Raw genomic sequence first — 15100 nt, 5'->3', positions numbered from 1 at the left:
CTCTGTGCCCATGGCTCTGTGCCCATGGGTGGGCTCTGTGCCCATGGATCCCATGGGTGGCTCCCTCAGCCGTGTCCCCCTGCCCTGAGCAGCCCCAGCTCCCTCAGCCTCCCCCGGGCACGGAGATGCTGCAGGCCCTGAGCCATGCTCACACCCCTCCTGTGGCCCTGCCCCAGCTCCCTCCTGTCCTGAGGAGCCCACAGCTGCACACAGCACTCAGAGGAAGGAGCAGGAACATTTTTTGGGAGAATTTTTTGGGAGAGTTCTGGAAGGATTTGGGGCTCCGGGAGGGTCCGCAGTGCCCGGGCAGTGAAGGGGCGTGGTTTATCGTGCAGGGGGCGTGGTTTGTGCGCTGGCCCCGCCCCCTGCGGTGAGGTCGCGGGTGCGGCGCTCGGCGGGCGCAGAGCGCGATGAGCCCGGGCTGAGGGAGGGTTGGGGGTCCCGCCGCCATGGTGGCGCACGACGAGCTCGGCGGGCTGCTGCCCATCAAAAGGACTATCCGGGTCATCGACGCGCAGAACCAGCACTTCAGGGAGCAGGAGGTGAGCGGAACAGGGGGAAAATGGGGTTTAGTTGAGGGGAGAGTGGGGAGGGGGATCCCCCTCAGCTTCCCGCTCTCCGCGGCTGAGGGGCGGAGGCGAGCCGGCCAGAGCGGGGGGTAGCCAGTGGTTTAAAAAACTCTCTCTATACATATATGTTTAAGTTCATCTCTATGTGTAGGTATATTTTATGTGTGTGTGTGTGTGTGTATATATATATATATATATGTGCGATATATTTAAGTTCATAGCCCCCAAAGAGTGGGGTCAGGCAGCCACAACCGATGTAGGCGCCTCACCCAGCCATTTATAAACTGTATATATGTTTAAGTCCATGTACATATCTTTTTTATATGCATTTTATATCCATGTATATACGTTACAGATAGATCTGTATTTAAGATCCTAGCCCCAAAGAGTGAGCCAAAACCAATCTCGGTGCCTCACCTGACCCCGCTCCCCCCCAGGTGGCTTTTCATTAAAAATTCGCTTGTTCTCATTTAAAAATCGCCCGTTTCCATTCTAAAATCGCTTGTCTCTCAGCGCTCTTTCCACTGACAGGATTTTTCCTAATTAGGTGCTTATTTGCTGCTTAAACCTTAGAGCAGCCCCCGGTGGGGTTGGTCGGCTTTGAGGGCCGGTGTGTTCGCTGGCAGTATTGTTATTTTTATCGCGTGTTGTTATGCAGATGCAATAATTGCGCTCCTCGGAGGTGTTCCCGAGCCTCCTGCTGCGACAGGAGCAAAAGTTCAGCAGCCAGGTAGGGCCCGGCAGCCTTGGGCTGGGTTTATTGCTCAGATTAGTGGCGAGATGAGCTGGAAAAGTTAAAAAAAAAAAATAGGCGTCTCCAGACATGGCTGGGGTTCGAGGGCTCAGCGCCGAGTCACCAACCTCAGCAAATGCCGGCTTTGCAACAGCCAAACTTGGGCAATCCCATTGTGCAAAAGGGAAACCAGATGTTGGGGGAGAAATAACAGAAACCAGAGCTCTGGGAGGGGAGTAAATCGCCTCGAATTCTGAATTCTGGAGTGAGCCGACGCTTCTGTCTGAGCTGGTTTGGTCGGGAGTATGGGGGATTTGGGAAAGCTCTGATTGTTCATCCTGAGGCTCTGCGTGTGAATCTCCCATGGCGGTGCTCAGGTGGTTGGTGATTTCTGGCAGGAATTACTCAGGCTGCTGACTAAAATCCCTTCTTTTGCTGAATTGGCTCGGGAGGAAGAGTTTCTGTCACGCGTGGTTTTGCCATTGCTCACCGTGTCGTGTGGAGCTGTGTGTGGCACGTAGGAATCGCGCTCGAGCAAGGGATCCTCGTAAAAACCACTAATTATTACCCAGCACAGGGGAAAGGTTGTGGGCGTGCTGCTGAAGGAAAAAAACCTTGCTCAAAAGTAATGCCTGGTTCTCTTTCCAGCAAGGTGCAATCTTTTCAGGAGTTAACCTGCACTTAGGAGCACTTGAAGGAATTTCAGGGGTGTGAAATCTCGCCTGGCACAGAATTACCTTTAGTGGCTGCTCTCGTGATGTGTTAATTCAGTTTTAATAAAGAGTTCTCTGGGAAAATAATAATTCCTGATGGAGCTGTTGACCCCGCTGGGGTTTGAATTATTCGCGAGTGCTGTAACGCCCCTGGATTGTTACAGAAACCTCCCAGACTTTATTGTAATCCGGCTCCTGTAAGGAAGGCGGCGTGGAGACAGGAGAGTCATTGTTTGCGAGTACAGAGCTAAAAAAAACCCTCCCGAGCCCGAGTTATCCGCAGCACGAACCGCCCGAGTCTCGGCTTACAGCGGCCGGCCGGGGAGCCCGACCCGGCTCCAGCGCAGCCCAGCCAGGGGGAGATTCCAGGGCTTGATTTTCCTCCTCCTGCTCTGGATCAAACGATCTTCGGGACGAGAACAGCAACCAGATGGGGTTTTGGCAGCCGGGCCGTGTCTGAGGAGCGCTCAGACACAAAGTGGGAATTTTTATCTTTTTTTAAGAGAGGAGAAATGGCGTTTGCTGAGCCGAGCTCAGGAATTCCTGCTGGCAGCCCTGGGGCACGGGCACGTGTCACAGATGTGCAGGGACGGCATTCCCGCATTCCCGCACGGCCCCGGGCTCCCGGCCCTGTCACTGGATCTCAGCAGCGCTGACCCCTCTCCAGTGACCTGCTGCAGCCTCGAGGTTTCTTACTTTTCATTTGCAGGGTCACATTTTGCTTTTCCAGGCTATTTTTATCCCTGGCCTCGCCGGAGCCGTGGGTGGCTTTGTGTCTGCATCTTCCCTGATTCACTCCTGCACTTTGTTAAGCTTCTCTAGGCCCACGTCCCTTTATTTATCCTCCTCACTGATAGATGAATTCCTAGAAGTAAACACCTCCCTTTTCTTCCACTCAGAAACATCTGTAACGCGTTAACCTTCCTTGTTGTCTTTGAGTCTGGCCTGACTATCCAGCCTTTCCCTGACTGTCTCTGTCTGGAGTCAGTGGAGGAGTTCCTGGTGTCCCACTTGGAGTTCCTGGTGTCCCACTTAAACCCAGCTGAGGATCCCATGACCGAGGACACTTTTACAGCTTTTCTCCATGTTTATGGTGCCCTCCTAACTCTGACATTCCCCAAACGTTTATAGCACAGCTTTGTGCCGTGCCAAGAGCTCTTTTCTTCCTGCACGGCTCATAAATTGTTTCTTTTCATGTTCCCCCCCTGCAAGTTTGAAGGCTGAGCTCAGGGTGAGCTCACCTCCTCCTCCTCCTCCTCCTCCTCCTCCTCCTCCTGCATTGCCCAACGCCGCGTGTGGGCAGGGCCGCTGCTGGGCTCGGGTTGCTGAAATCAGATCTTACACACACACACACACACACACACACACACGTAGCTTTTGTGCTCCTTCATGACTGGAATCCAGCTCTGGGTGTTCCTATTCCCCTTTTTATTATTTTTTTTTTAGTTTGTTTTTAACATTTGTCACTTCTGAGCGAAGGGTTTGGCCCCCGAGCTGGGCTGGGAATGGAAACAGCGCAGAGCTTTTGAAAGAGTACAAATCCAGCAATAATTAACCAGTTTTAACCGAGGTGAACCCACACCAGGCTGCTCTGCTTCCCTGTCCTGGTGAGAGCTTGGTGCTGAGCATCTCCTGAGGATGAGTCAGTCCAGCCCTGTGCCAGCTGTTGGCAGCACCAGGACAATCCTGCAGCCCTTTCCAGCCTCAACTCGGAGCCCCTCTCTGCCCACTTCCCCCCGTGCACACCTTTCCTGCCCAGCCCTCCCCACACAATGTTTTTGATGTCGAGTTGCCAACAGAATGTTCAAAGCTGAAGCAGCAGGAGCTTTCCAGGGGCGTTTCCTCTTTCTTGGCAGCGTTTGGGTCGGGACAGACTTGAGCTGCGGGCAAGGATTAGCGGTGGGGAAAAGCAGAAGCTCCAGCTTTCAAATCTAAACAACGTGTAAGAAAAATTGCAGTCGTTGCAGGGGTGGGGGAGAGCAGCAGGAGGAGGAAACTGTGCAAAGTGAAGGATTTCAGCTTTATCTGTGTGCGTGTCCCTCGCAGGAATGTTCTGCTTGTGGTTGTTTGCTGCTTGTTCAAGGAGCTGCCCAGGGCCCCCACTGCTGCCCTGCTCTCCAAAATAAAATGGAAAAACACATTCTTGCTCCAGAGGAAAAGATGAGAAAATGGAGAAGCACATCCCAGCTCCATCTTTAGCTGCCACAGAGTGTCAGAAAACACTTTAATCTATTTCTGTTCAAAGCATAACAGTCCCTGCTGGAGCCCTATTTTGAATTCTCGCTGATGTTCTCTCACCTCTTTTAACACTGGGCAAAAACCTCTGCAGTTTAATTGCAGCCTTAAAGTTCAGACAAATATTTATAGCCTTGAAAGATGAATGGCTGCTTCCAAACACTCTCCTTGCTGTGTTTGCCACTCCTTAAGTGGGTTTATGCTTTTGGAAGCTGCCTGAGAAATTTCCGAGGGAGGCACAGCCAGGACAATTTGTTCTCTGCTCGCTTTGCAGGAGCCAAGCACGAAACGGGTCCGGCCTTTAGCACGAGTCACCTCCCTGGCCAACCTGATCTCCCCCGTCAGAAATGGGGCAGTTCGGCGCTTTGGGCAGACAATCCAGGTAAAAACAGGGCTAAACTTGGAGATTTATTGGTGGGATGGGGTGGAACAGGCACCCTGTGGGGTTTGGGACATCTCTTGAAGCTCTATGTGAGTTTTAGCACACGTCACCTCCCTGGCCAACCTGATGTCCCCTGTCAGAAATGGGGCAGTTTGATGCTTTGGGCAAACAATCCAGGTAAAAACAGGGCAAAACTTGGAGATTTATTGGTGGGACGGGGTGGAACAGGCACCCTGTGGGGTTTGGGACATCTCTTAGAGGTCTATGTGAGAGTCACCTCCCTGGCCAACCTGATCTCTCCTGTCAGAAATGGGGCAGTTTGGCGCTTTGGGCAGACAATCCAGGTAAAAACAGGGCAAAACTTGGAGATTTATTGCTTGGATGAGGTGGAACAGGGGTTTGGGGCATTTCCTGGAGCTCTGTGTGAGCTTTAGCACAAGTCACCTCCCTGGCCAGCCTGATGTCCCCTGTCAGAAATGGGGCAGTTTGATGCTTTGGGCAGACAATCCAGGTAAAAACAGCAAAACCTGCAAATTTGGGCAAGGGATTGGTGGGATGGGGTGGAACAGGCACTCTGTCAGGGTTTGGGGCATCTCTTAGAGGTCTATGTGAGAGTCACCTCCCTGGCCAGCCTGATGTCCCCTGTCAGAAATGGGGCAGTTTGACACTTTTAGTGCAGTCAGGAGGATGCTTAGGGTCAATGATAGGACCAGTATGAATAGGATTACATTTATTACTCTTCTCTGGGCTTGAACCAGATTCTAAGGATTGGAAGTCAATTGTAATTAATATACTAGAAGAGTAAGATCCTCATCAGCAGATGGAAATGTAGAGGAATAATCATAGGACATCTACGAAGTGTCAGTATCAGGCAGCTGCTTCAAATCCAAAGTGGTGGTTTGATGTGAGGTGGTACTCAATTTGGTGTACAATCCATGTCCAGTCCAGGTAAAAACACAGCAAAACTTGGAGGTTTGAGCAAGGGATTGCTTGGATGAGGTGGAACAGGAGTTTGGGACATCTCTTGGAGCTCTGTGTGAGCTTTAGCACGAGTCACCTCCCTGGCCAGCCTGATGTCCCCTGTCAGAAATGGGGCAGTTCCATGCTTTGGGCAAACAATCCAGGTAAAAACAGGGCAAAACCTGCAGCTTTATTGGTGGGATGGGGTGCAACAGGCACCCGTGGGGGTTTGGGGTGTCTCTTGGTGCTCTGTGTGAGCTTTAGCATGAGTTACTTCCCTGGTCAACCTAATCTCCCCTGTCAGAAATGGGGCAGTTTGGCGCTTTGGGCAGACAATCCAGGTAAAAACCTGCAGGTTTGGGCAAGAGATTGCTTGGATGGGGTGGAACAGACACCCTGTGGGGTTTTGGGGCATTTCTTGGAGCTCTGTGTGAGAGTCATCTCCCTGGCCAGCCTGATGTCCCCTGTCAGAAATGGGGCAGTTCCATGCTTGGGGCAGACAATCCAGGTAAAAACAGGGCAAAACTTGGAGATTTTTGGGCAAGGGATTGGTGGGATGGGGTGGAACAGGCACCCTGTGGGGTTTTGGGGCCTCTCTTGGAGCTCTGTGTGAGCTTTCTTGGGGCTGGAAGGTGCTCCCTCAGGAGAGCACAGGTATAAAGAGCTGTACAAACAGGTTCAACAGTAAATACAATCGAGTGCTGTGATAAAGAGCTGATAAAGTGCCCCCACGTGTGCTGCACCGTGATGGGAGCTGGCCCTGCTGCCCAGCACTGGCACTGCAGCTGTGCCAGGAGCTCTGCTCTCACCTGCAGATAACAGCACTGCTGGCACAGGAGCCTTGCAGAACACAGGGCAAAGTTCAAGTGGCTTCTCATTAACCTCTTCAGAGCAAGAGTGATGATCTTTGTTTATTTACTTCCTCGTACCTGGGAAACAGAGCCAAGCTTTGCCTTCCCTTCTTTCTCACAGGGAGAGGGGCATGGAAAGCCTTGCCAAGCTCTGGGCTTCCTCAGCAGCTTGATTAAAGCTTTCCTTTATCTGAGGAAAAGTGTCTGGGTGTGTTTTCCTGCCCTGGATAACCCAGGGGGATGAAGGATTGGGAATGGATAATCTAATACTCCTGAAATGTTGGCTCTCCACGTTGTTTTTAATATTTTTCATTATTTTTTCAATCCCTGCAGTCGTTCACCCTCCGCAGCGACAGCAAATCCCCTGGCTGTGCCCAGAAGTCGTGCAGCAGGTCTGCTGCTCCCACTCCCCCCAAGAGAAGGAACAGTGTCCTTTGGTCTGAGATGTTGGATGTGAACACGAAGGAATCCCTGAGCACCAAGGAAATCAAACGCCAGGAGGTGAAACCCCATGGAAACACCCGTGGAAAAGGGGATTGGGAACAGCAGCCGAGGCCTTCGGTCCCTTCCCTTGCTGGGAAAGGAGGAACAACCTTGGGGGGGCTGCATCTTCTGTGCACCCAAAGCTGAGATTTATGTCTCTGTCAGCCATGGGAAAAGGAGGATTCCACTCTGAATTCACCTCCCCAGTGTGACCCTTGGGAGATGCCAAACTTTCCACGGCATTCCTGAAATCCCAGCCCCGGCCCCGCTGGCTGCTCTGCAGCTGCCCCAGCCTCAGGTTCCTCACAGAGCCAGCTGTCTTTGTGCTGAAGCTCCTGACACTTGGTTGGGAGCCAGGCAGCAAGGCCTTGCCTTCCCCTTTCCTGGAGCTCTTGGACAAATCCTGTGGAGCCGTCGGAAGCCGCCTGGGCTTTGACCTCTGCGGTTTCGGGGGTTTTGTGTCTGCAGCCCTGCCTGGCTAAAGGCACTGATTTAAAAGGCTCTGGTGTTTAATTTGGCTCGTGCAGGGGCCAGCAGGGCTTTCACACACTTGGAAGCAAAGCTGCTTTCTCATGGCTGGGACTGCAGATTTACTCAGGGTTGTCATGCCCAGGTGCCCCCCGAGGGATTGGGGTGGCCAAGGGCCCATTCAGGGCAGGCTGTTCATCATGGGAGCTGAAAGGCTCTTTCTGAGAAAACTGGCATTCAAAATAACTCTGGGTGCTTTATCCTCCCTCCCAGGCCATCTATGAAATGTCCAGGGGAGAGCAGGACCTGATTGAAGACCTGAAGCTGGCCAGAAAGGTGAGTGGGGTTTTTCCTGCAGTCAGTGACGACATTCCAGGGAATAGTGAGGGATTTTTCCACCTGCAAACGTGACGTGGGAGCTTTATCAGCCCAGAACCCCCAGTCTGAAAGCTGGCCCAGAAAGCTGACGTGAGCACTGGGTCAGCACTGGTGTGATTGCAGCAAACCCGGCCATAAAAGGATTGTGCAGAGCTGCCTGGGGACTCCCTCTCCCAGCTGGGAATATCCACACAGGAAAATGCTTTTCATTTAATTCCTCCATACTTCACACTGAGTGAATATTCTAGCATCAAATCAGTGTTATCTTTCTGTTGCCTTCACTTCTTTCACCTGATAAATCAATTTAAATCATCAGCTTTGAGGCACATTTAAATCTGTTTAAATCATCAGCTTTGAGGCACATTTGAATATATGTCATTTGACAGGCCTACCATGACCCCATGCTGAAACTCTCCATCATGTCTGAGGAGGAGCTCACCCACATTTTTGGGGACTTGGATTCCTACATTCCTCTGCATGAAGGTAAGAGCAGCTGGGTGCTTTGTGCTCGCTAGGGTTGAACCTCTCTGCTTTCTCCTGTTACTCATTAGGGCATTGGTGCAATTCCTCTTTCCCCGTTTCCATTCCAGACTTACTGGCAAGCTTGGGAGAAGCAACAAAACCAGATGGAACCGTGGAGCAGATTGGGCCTATCCTTGTGAAGTGGGTGAGTTCAGAACTTGGAATCAACATCAACAGGCTAAAACTGAGCTTGGGGAACATTTAAAGGCAGAAGCTGCAGAGCTCTGGGGCTTCAGTGGCCCTCAGTGCAGACTGGAAGGGAAATCCTGGCAGTGCTGAAAACAGTGGGATTGTGATGGCTGGAATTGGACCTGAATTCACCCTGATCTAGGGTTGAAATGTCTGTGTCTCCTGGGCTCTTTGTCCCAGTGATTCCACAAGTGTTATCCCCGCTGATTGCAAACTCTGGGAGCATCATGGGCTCCAAGTGCTCATCCCAACGTGGGGAGCTTCATGGGCTCTGTGTGCTCATCCAAACTCTGGGAGCTTCATGGGCTCTGTGTGCTCATCCTCCTCACAGGATCCAAACTCTGGGAGCTTCATGGGCTCTGTGTGCTCATCCAAACATTGGGAGCTTCATGGGCTCTGTGTGCTCATCCTCCTCACAGGATCCAAACTCTGGGAGCTTCATGGGCTCTGTGTGCTCATCCAAACTCTGGGAGCTTCATGGGCTCTGTGTGCTCATCCAAACTCTGGGAGCTTCATGGGCTCTGTGTGCTCATCCAAACATTTGGAGCTTCATGGGCTCTGTGTGCTCATCCAAACTCTGGGAGCTTCATGGGCTCCAAGTGCTCATCCAGACATTTGGAGCTTCATGGGCCCTGTCTGTGTGCTCATCCAAACATTGGGAGCTTCATGGGCTCCCTGTGCTCATCCTCCTCACAGGATCCAAACTCTGGGAGCTTCATGGGATCTGTGTGTGTGCTCATCCAAACATTGGGAGCTTCATGGGCTCTGTGTGCTCATCCTCCTCACAGGATCCAAACATTGGGAGCTTCATGTGCTCCCTGTGCTCATCCAGACATTGGGAGCTTCATGGGCTCTGTGTCCTCATCCTCCTCACAAGACCCTCCCTTATCTTTTTATTGGAAAAAATTCCCCAGTGAGTGCTGTAGAAGTCCCTGAGTTTGCCATGTGAGTGACATCTGCTTTTCCCACAGGGAATCTGACTCCTAAATCTCCTCTGTTCCCTGCAGCTACCCCGACTGCACGCCTACAAAGGCTACTGCAGCAACCAGCTGGCAGCCAAAGCGCTGCTGGACCAGAAGAAGCAGGACAGGAGGGTGCAGGATTTCCTGCAGCGCTGCCTCGAGTCTCCCTTCAGCCGCAAGCTGGACCTGTGGAGCTTCCTGGACATCCCTCGGAGCCGCCTGGTCAAATACCCCCTGCTCCTCAAGGAGATCCTGAGGCACACCCCCAAGGAGCACCCCGACATCCACATCCTGGAGGAGGCTGTGAGTGATCCTGCTTTGCTTGTTCTGGCCCAGGCGTGGGATGGGGGAGCTCAACAAATCTTCCTTAAACCTCAGCAGTTCCCAGGGGGGGTTTCAAATCCGTGACAGGGAAAGTGAGGGATCAATCCACGTGGATCGCATCCTTGGGAGTTGTGAAGGAGACAAGCAGAGGTCACACAGGGAAGCACTTAATCCCTCTTAATCATTTGTTTGGGTTTTAGATATCCATAATCCAAGGAGTCCTCTCTGACATCAACCTGAAGAAGGGCGAGTCTGAGTGCCAGTACTACATTGACAAGCTGGAGTACCTGGATGAGAAGCAGAAGGATCCAAGGATTGAAGGCAGCAAAGCTTTGCTGTGCCACGGGGAGCTGAAGAACAAAAATGGACACGTGAGTCCCTCCTTTTTTACTAATTAATTCTGAAACCTGGTTTAAACTCAGAGCAGGACTGGGAGCCTTCCATCCGTGGGGGTAGTTTGGATATTGGATAAAAGAGCAGAGGAAAATCTCATAATTGTCAGCCTCATTTAGGCTGTAAGGGAAAGTTTCCTGCTGACAGCTCCACAATTGCCTTTGGGAAGCTGGAAAATCATTAGCACAGAGTGCCCACAGAAAGTGCTCTCCATCCATCCAGAGGGATTTCCTGCCACTGTTTACTCCCAGTAATGCTCTGACATTCCCCATTAGGAGCCCTGGCTCTTCCAAACAAAAGGGTTCCTATGAAGCCTGTTTGCTTTGGGCTGGGCTGCCTGGAGTTTATCTCCCACCCACTGCACTCTGGGCTTTGCTGCCTTTTGTCCTGATTTCAACCTCAAATCTTCTCAAGTTTTCTCTGTTGATTGGGGGTTTTGTTTGTTTAATTGGCTGTTTCACTCGTGCATTCCATGGACACAGGAAAGATATGGCTCCTAATCATCCTATCCTGGGAGTCATCATTCATTCCCTTTCTAGGGATCAATAAAATAATAAAGCCGCTGATGTAATCCTGGTGTGTGCCAGACCTTGCCATTGTCACCGGAGACTCTGAAAGTTATTGTGGGTGAAACTGCAGATAAGGTGGCCTTGAATCCCACAGGATGTGTGAGCTCATGGAGCACAGAGTGAATACTGGGATGTTTTCTCTTCCAGAAGCTCTACGTCTTCCTCTTCCAAGAAATCCTGGTGCTGACGCGGCCGGTGACCCGCAACGAGCGCCAGGCGTTCCAGGTGTACCGGCAGCCCATCCCTGTGCAGGAGCTGCTCCTCGAGGACCTCCAGGATGGAGATGTCAAAATGGGGGGCTCCTTCCGAGGGGCTTTTGGCAATTCTGATAAAGGTACGGCTCTCTAGGAGCATAGGGGGTAGGATGGTTGGGATGGATGGAGACGAGAAATCTCTGCAGCCAGGCCGTGGAGTTTGGGGTTTATTGCAGAGGGCCTGGGTGCAGGGCCCTGCTGGGATTTGGGGTTCATTGCAAAGGGCCTGGGTGCAGGGCCCTGCTGGGATTTGGGGTTTATTGCAAAGGGCCTGGGTGCAGGGCCCTGCTGGGATTTGGGGTTTATTGCAAAGGGCCTGGGTGCAGGGCCCTGCTGGGATTTGGGGTTTATTGCAAAGGGCCTGGGTGCAGGGCCCTGCTGGAGCTGCAGCCACAGCTCGGGGCAGGCCCCAGAGAAGAGAGGGGGAGAGCAGATGAGAGGGTGAGAGAGCAGAAATGTAAGAGAGCAAGGTTCCCATTACAATACCATAAATCTCCTTCTGTGTTGAATATTCTGGTTCTCACTAACCAATCTAGCACAAGATATAAATCCTATAGCATTTCCACACAGCCTATAAGAATCATTACATTACCACACTGTGTTACCTTTTAAACCCTAAAAACTCCTCTTGGGGCCCTTCTGCCAAGCTGTAGGGTCTGCTCTGCCCCTTGGGCCTGCCTGCAAGCAGAGGGTGTTGTTCCATCACAAGGGGATCACCTTCAGCCAGCCACACCATTGTTTTCCACTTGTTCAGTAACTGAGGGATCTCAAAGCTTCCTTTAATTTCAGTTTCACTTACAGTTTCCATATTCTCAAGACCTTTTGCCAGACAATCATATTTATAAGGCTTTCCTGTTTCATCTTCCCCAACACGGATCCAGTCAGCCACGAATTCACAGCTGGGGCTTGGATTAGAAAACATCTTTGTCTCCCTGCTGGATTTTTGGGACTGGGGGGGGGTTTTGTTGGGATTTCAAACCTACCAATGGAATCTCTAAACGCCAACTCAGATCTGACGAGCTTTTCCCTTTATCCCCAGCCAAGAACATCTTCCGAGTGCGTTTCCAGGAGCCCGGCCCGGGCCAGTCGCACACGCTGCAGGCCAACGACGTGTTCCACAAGCAGCAGTGGCTGAGCTGCCTCCGCGCCGCCATCGCCCCCTTCCACAGGAGCGCTCCCGGCCCCGAGCTCGCCGAGCTGCCCGAGCTGAGCGAGGAGTGCGAGGAGAACAACCCCAACAACCCCAACAACCCCAACAATCCCCAGCAGCGCCGGGGAATGGGAATGTCCCACGTGGAGCCGGAGCAGAGCGCGGCCCTGCCGGACTCGGGGGAAGCCAAGGGGCTCAAATCCCACAGGAGCTCGTCGGGGCACCGGAAATCCAGGGAGAAGCAGCTCAGCGGGAAGCGGAAAGAAACGCTGGTGTAGCGTAAGGAGGCACGGGAGCCCGGGGAAAGGCACCTGGGGTTGGGAAAGCTGTTAATTTATAAATAATTCCGTGTACATTTTGTACCGGGAGCGCTTGGGAGCGCTCTGCGGATCGGAGCCTGGGTTTGTGTTGGAATGGCAGCTACTGGTGTGCAGTGACTGTTGAGCTGGGGGCTGTTTTTACACTCTGAACCCACGAGGGATGTCCAGAACCCTCATGGCACTTCTGAAGAGCAAATTTGGGCTCCTGGAAGTTTCCCACAGCCATGGTAGAGGATGGAAAATAAAGTGGAATTTTGGGGGTAGAGGATGGAAAATAAAGTGGAATTTTGGGCAGCACTGGGGCTTTTGATCAACACTGCAAAAGTCCCTTAAAGGACTCAACACCTGAAGTCACTCTGCTGTGTGGTTATGGTAATTCCTGCAAATTTGCATGTTCCAAAAGGAAAATCCTACAAAAACAGACCCCAATTCAACAGGTTCTCAATTCACCTACTGGAATCTTTGATCTTTGTGTGTCCTTTGTACATTCCTCTGTCTCACTCTTGTATCCTGCCAACTATTTAAATTTTTTTATTAGTTTTGTTTCAAGTTTGGGGGTTGGGATTTTGGGGTGGTTGGGGTTTTTTTGTTTCCTTTGATTGTTTTTTTTTTATTTTTGTATTTTTGTTGCTCAGACTTGGCATTTCCTTTCCAGTACTTGATCCTTCGTGCTCCGAGGGGTGATGTCCCAAAGAGCAATCCACGGGCTGGGGGGAGACACTACTGAAAGAGAACTGCTTTACTCTAGGGTGTAGGAAGGTTGTAGGCACGTTGTACAAGGGTTTGGGGAGCAGTGAGTAGAGGGGTAGCAGGGAGTGAAGGTAGATTCCGTGTTTTTGTTGCCTTTTGGAAATGAAACACTTCCCACAGGGAAGCAGGACTTGGAGGCAACCAAGGGGTTCTTGCATGTGGTAGAAAGGTAGAGGAGAGGAAGAGTTGGAGCTGTGAGGAGAGGAGGAGGAGGAGGAGTGGTTGTAAATACTCAGGGTGGCAGCACTGCCATCTTCTAGCACTCCAAAGATGCAGGGAAAATCCAGGGAGAGACCCAGCTTGGGAATGGCACTGCAGAGTCATGGGAAGCAAGGTGGTGACAGCTCTGAGCACAGCAAAATCCAGGATGGGCACTGGGATCCTGCAGTCCCTGTGACCCAAAATCCAGGACTGGGATCCTGCAGTCCCTGTCACCTGAAATCCAGGATTGGGATCCTGCAATCCCTGTCACCTGAGATCCAGGATTGGGGACTGGGATCCTGCAGTCCCTGTGACCCAAAATCCAGGATTGGGATCCTGCAATCTCTGTGACCCAAAATCCAGGAGTGGGGACTGGGATCCTGCAGTCCTTGTCACCTGAAATCCAGGATTGGGATCCTCCAATCCCTGTCACCTGAGATCCAGGATTGGGGTCCTGCAATCTCTGTGACCCAAAATCCAGGACTGGGATCCTGCAATCCCTGTCACCTGGGATCCAGAATTGGGGAGCCATATCCCAAAATCCAGGCTTGAGGAGCGGTGACTCCACGTCCCAGGATTGTCACTGCCTGTCCATGTCGGGCTGGGAGCTTTGGGGATGGGCAGAGGGTGTACATAGACACAGTGTGTGGTTCTCTGTAAATGTTGTACAGTTTCCAGTGCCAAGTTCCATTAAATTCCTGACAGCCTCTCCTGCCTCACCGAGTCCTGCTGGGAGGGAGGGAGGGAGGAGGGGCTGTGTCCGTGCTCGGGAGCTGCCTCTGGGTGAGGATGGATCTCTCCAAGCTGAGGCTCCAGGAGGAACCCCTGTCCCCTGCCATGGTTGTTCTGTGTCCAGGCAGGACAAGCTGGAATTTCACAGCTCCAGAGTTCATGGACTGTGCTCAGTCACAGGGAAGGGGAGCAGTGGGATTCCACCCCCATTAGCAGCAGGGTCCTCATTTAGTAAATGTGAAATCCTTGGGAGGGGGATCCTGCTGGGCTGATCCCAAGGAAGCTTCCAGGGAGTTGCTGTACCAGGATAAACCCATCCAGTTTTCCCAAAAACCTCCAGCCTGAACTTGCATGGGGTGTCCAGGCTTGGCTGCAGCTCCAGGAGAGCAATCCCAGCTCCAGGCTGGCCCTGTCCCCTGGGAGGGAAGGAGCAGCTCCCTAAATCCAGTTTTAGGGACAGGATTTGCACATTTATAGATGGGACGGCACGGGATCCATGGCATGGGAGATGATGGACACCAGGATCTCTCCCAGGGTGAGTGATCCCAGCTCCAGGCTGGCCCCATTTCCCTAGGAGGGAAGGAGCAGCTCGGTTTTAGGGACAGGATTTGCACATTTACAGATGGGTTCCATGGCATGGGAGATGATCACACCAGGATCTCTCCCAGGGTGAGTGATCCCGGCCCCAGGCTGGCCCCGCTCCCCCAGAGGGCAGGAGCAGCTCGGTTTGCTCGGTTTTAGGGACAGGATTCCCAGCTGAGCCCTGACCTCTGAGGCTGATTTACCCAGAGGGGATTCAGCCCCTCCCGAGCAGGGAGAAGCTGGGATAATGGCTCTGCCTGCAGAAAAGCATCAGTGAGCTCTGGAGCGCGGGGAGAGGAAATCCCAGGCCTGTCTGCCGGACTGGGTCTGTGTCTCCTCAAATCAGCCAGAACTCCTTCACTCCCTTTGGAAGCAATTCC

The 15100-nt window shown here is 52.3% G+C and overlaps 1 protein-coding gene across 1 annotated transcript; it reads left to right on the top strand.

Annotated features, from left to right (window-relative positions):
• The first annotated feature begins 405 nt into the window (after nt 1-405).
• On the top strand, nt 406-13501 carry NET1 (neuroepithelial cell transforming 1). Its single transcript, XM_063153642.1, has 10 exons — nt 406-542; nt 4525-4632; nt 6777-6944; nt 7668-7730; nt 8159-8255; nt 8363-8439; nt 9491-9748; nt 9970-10140; nt 10879-11065; nt 12025-13501. Exons 1-10 carry the CDS (start codon nt 450-452, stop codon nt 12411-12413), a joined length of 1611 nt encoding a protein of 536 aa, XP_063009712.1. The 5' UTR covers nt 406-449; the 3' UTR covers nt 12414-13501.
• Nucleotides 13502-15100: the final 1599 nt, after the last annotated feature.

Source organism: Melospiza melodia, chromosome 4 (assembly GCF_035770615.1).
Source record: "Melospiza melodia melodia isolate bMelMel2 chromosome 4, bMelMel2.pri, whole genome shotgun sequence".
NCBI classification, from domain to species: domain Eukaryota; kingdom Metazoa; phylum Chordata; class Aves; order Passeriformes; family Passerellidae; genus Melospiza; species Melospiza melodia.
The sequence above is the reverse complement of the archived record's forward strand: the minus strand, read 5'-3'. Positions and strand labels throughout refer to the sequence as shown.

Bases quoted from the DNA above. Each gene is read 5' to 3' on its own strand.
- NET1 (XM_063153642.1), top strand. From the start codon at position 450: ATGGTGGCGCACGACGAGCTCGGCGGGCTGCTGCCCATCAAAAGGACT. The intron at 6,945-7,667 runs GTGAAACCCCAT...CCTCCCTCCCAG, and splicing joins AGGAAATCAAACGCCAGGAG to GCCATCTATGAAATGTCCAG. The intron at 8,440-9,490 runs GTGAGTTCAGAA...TGTTCCCTGCAG, and splicing joins GGCCTATCCTTGTGAAGTGG to CTACCCCGACTGCACGCCTA.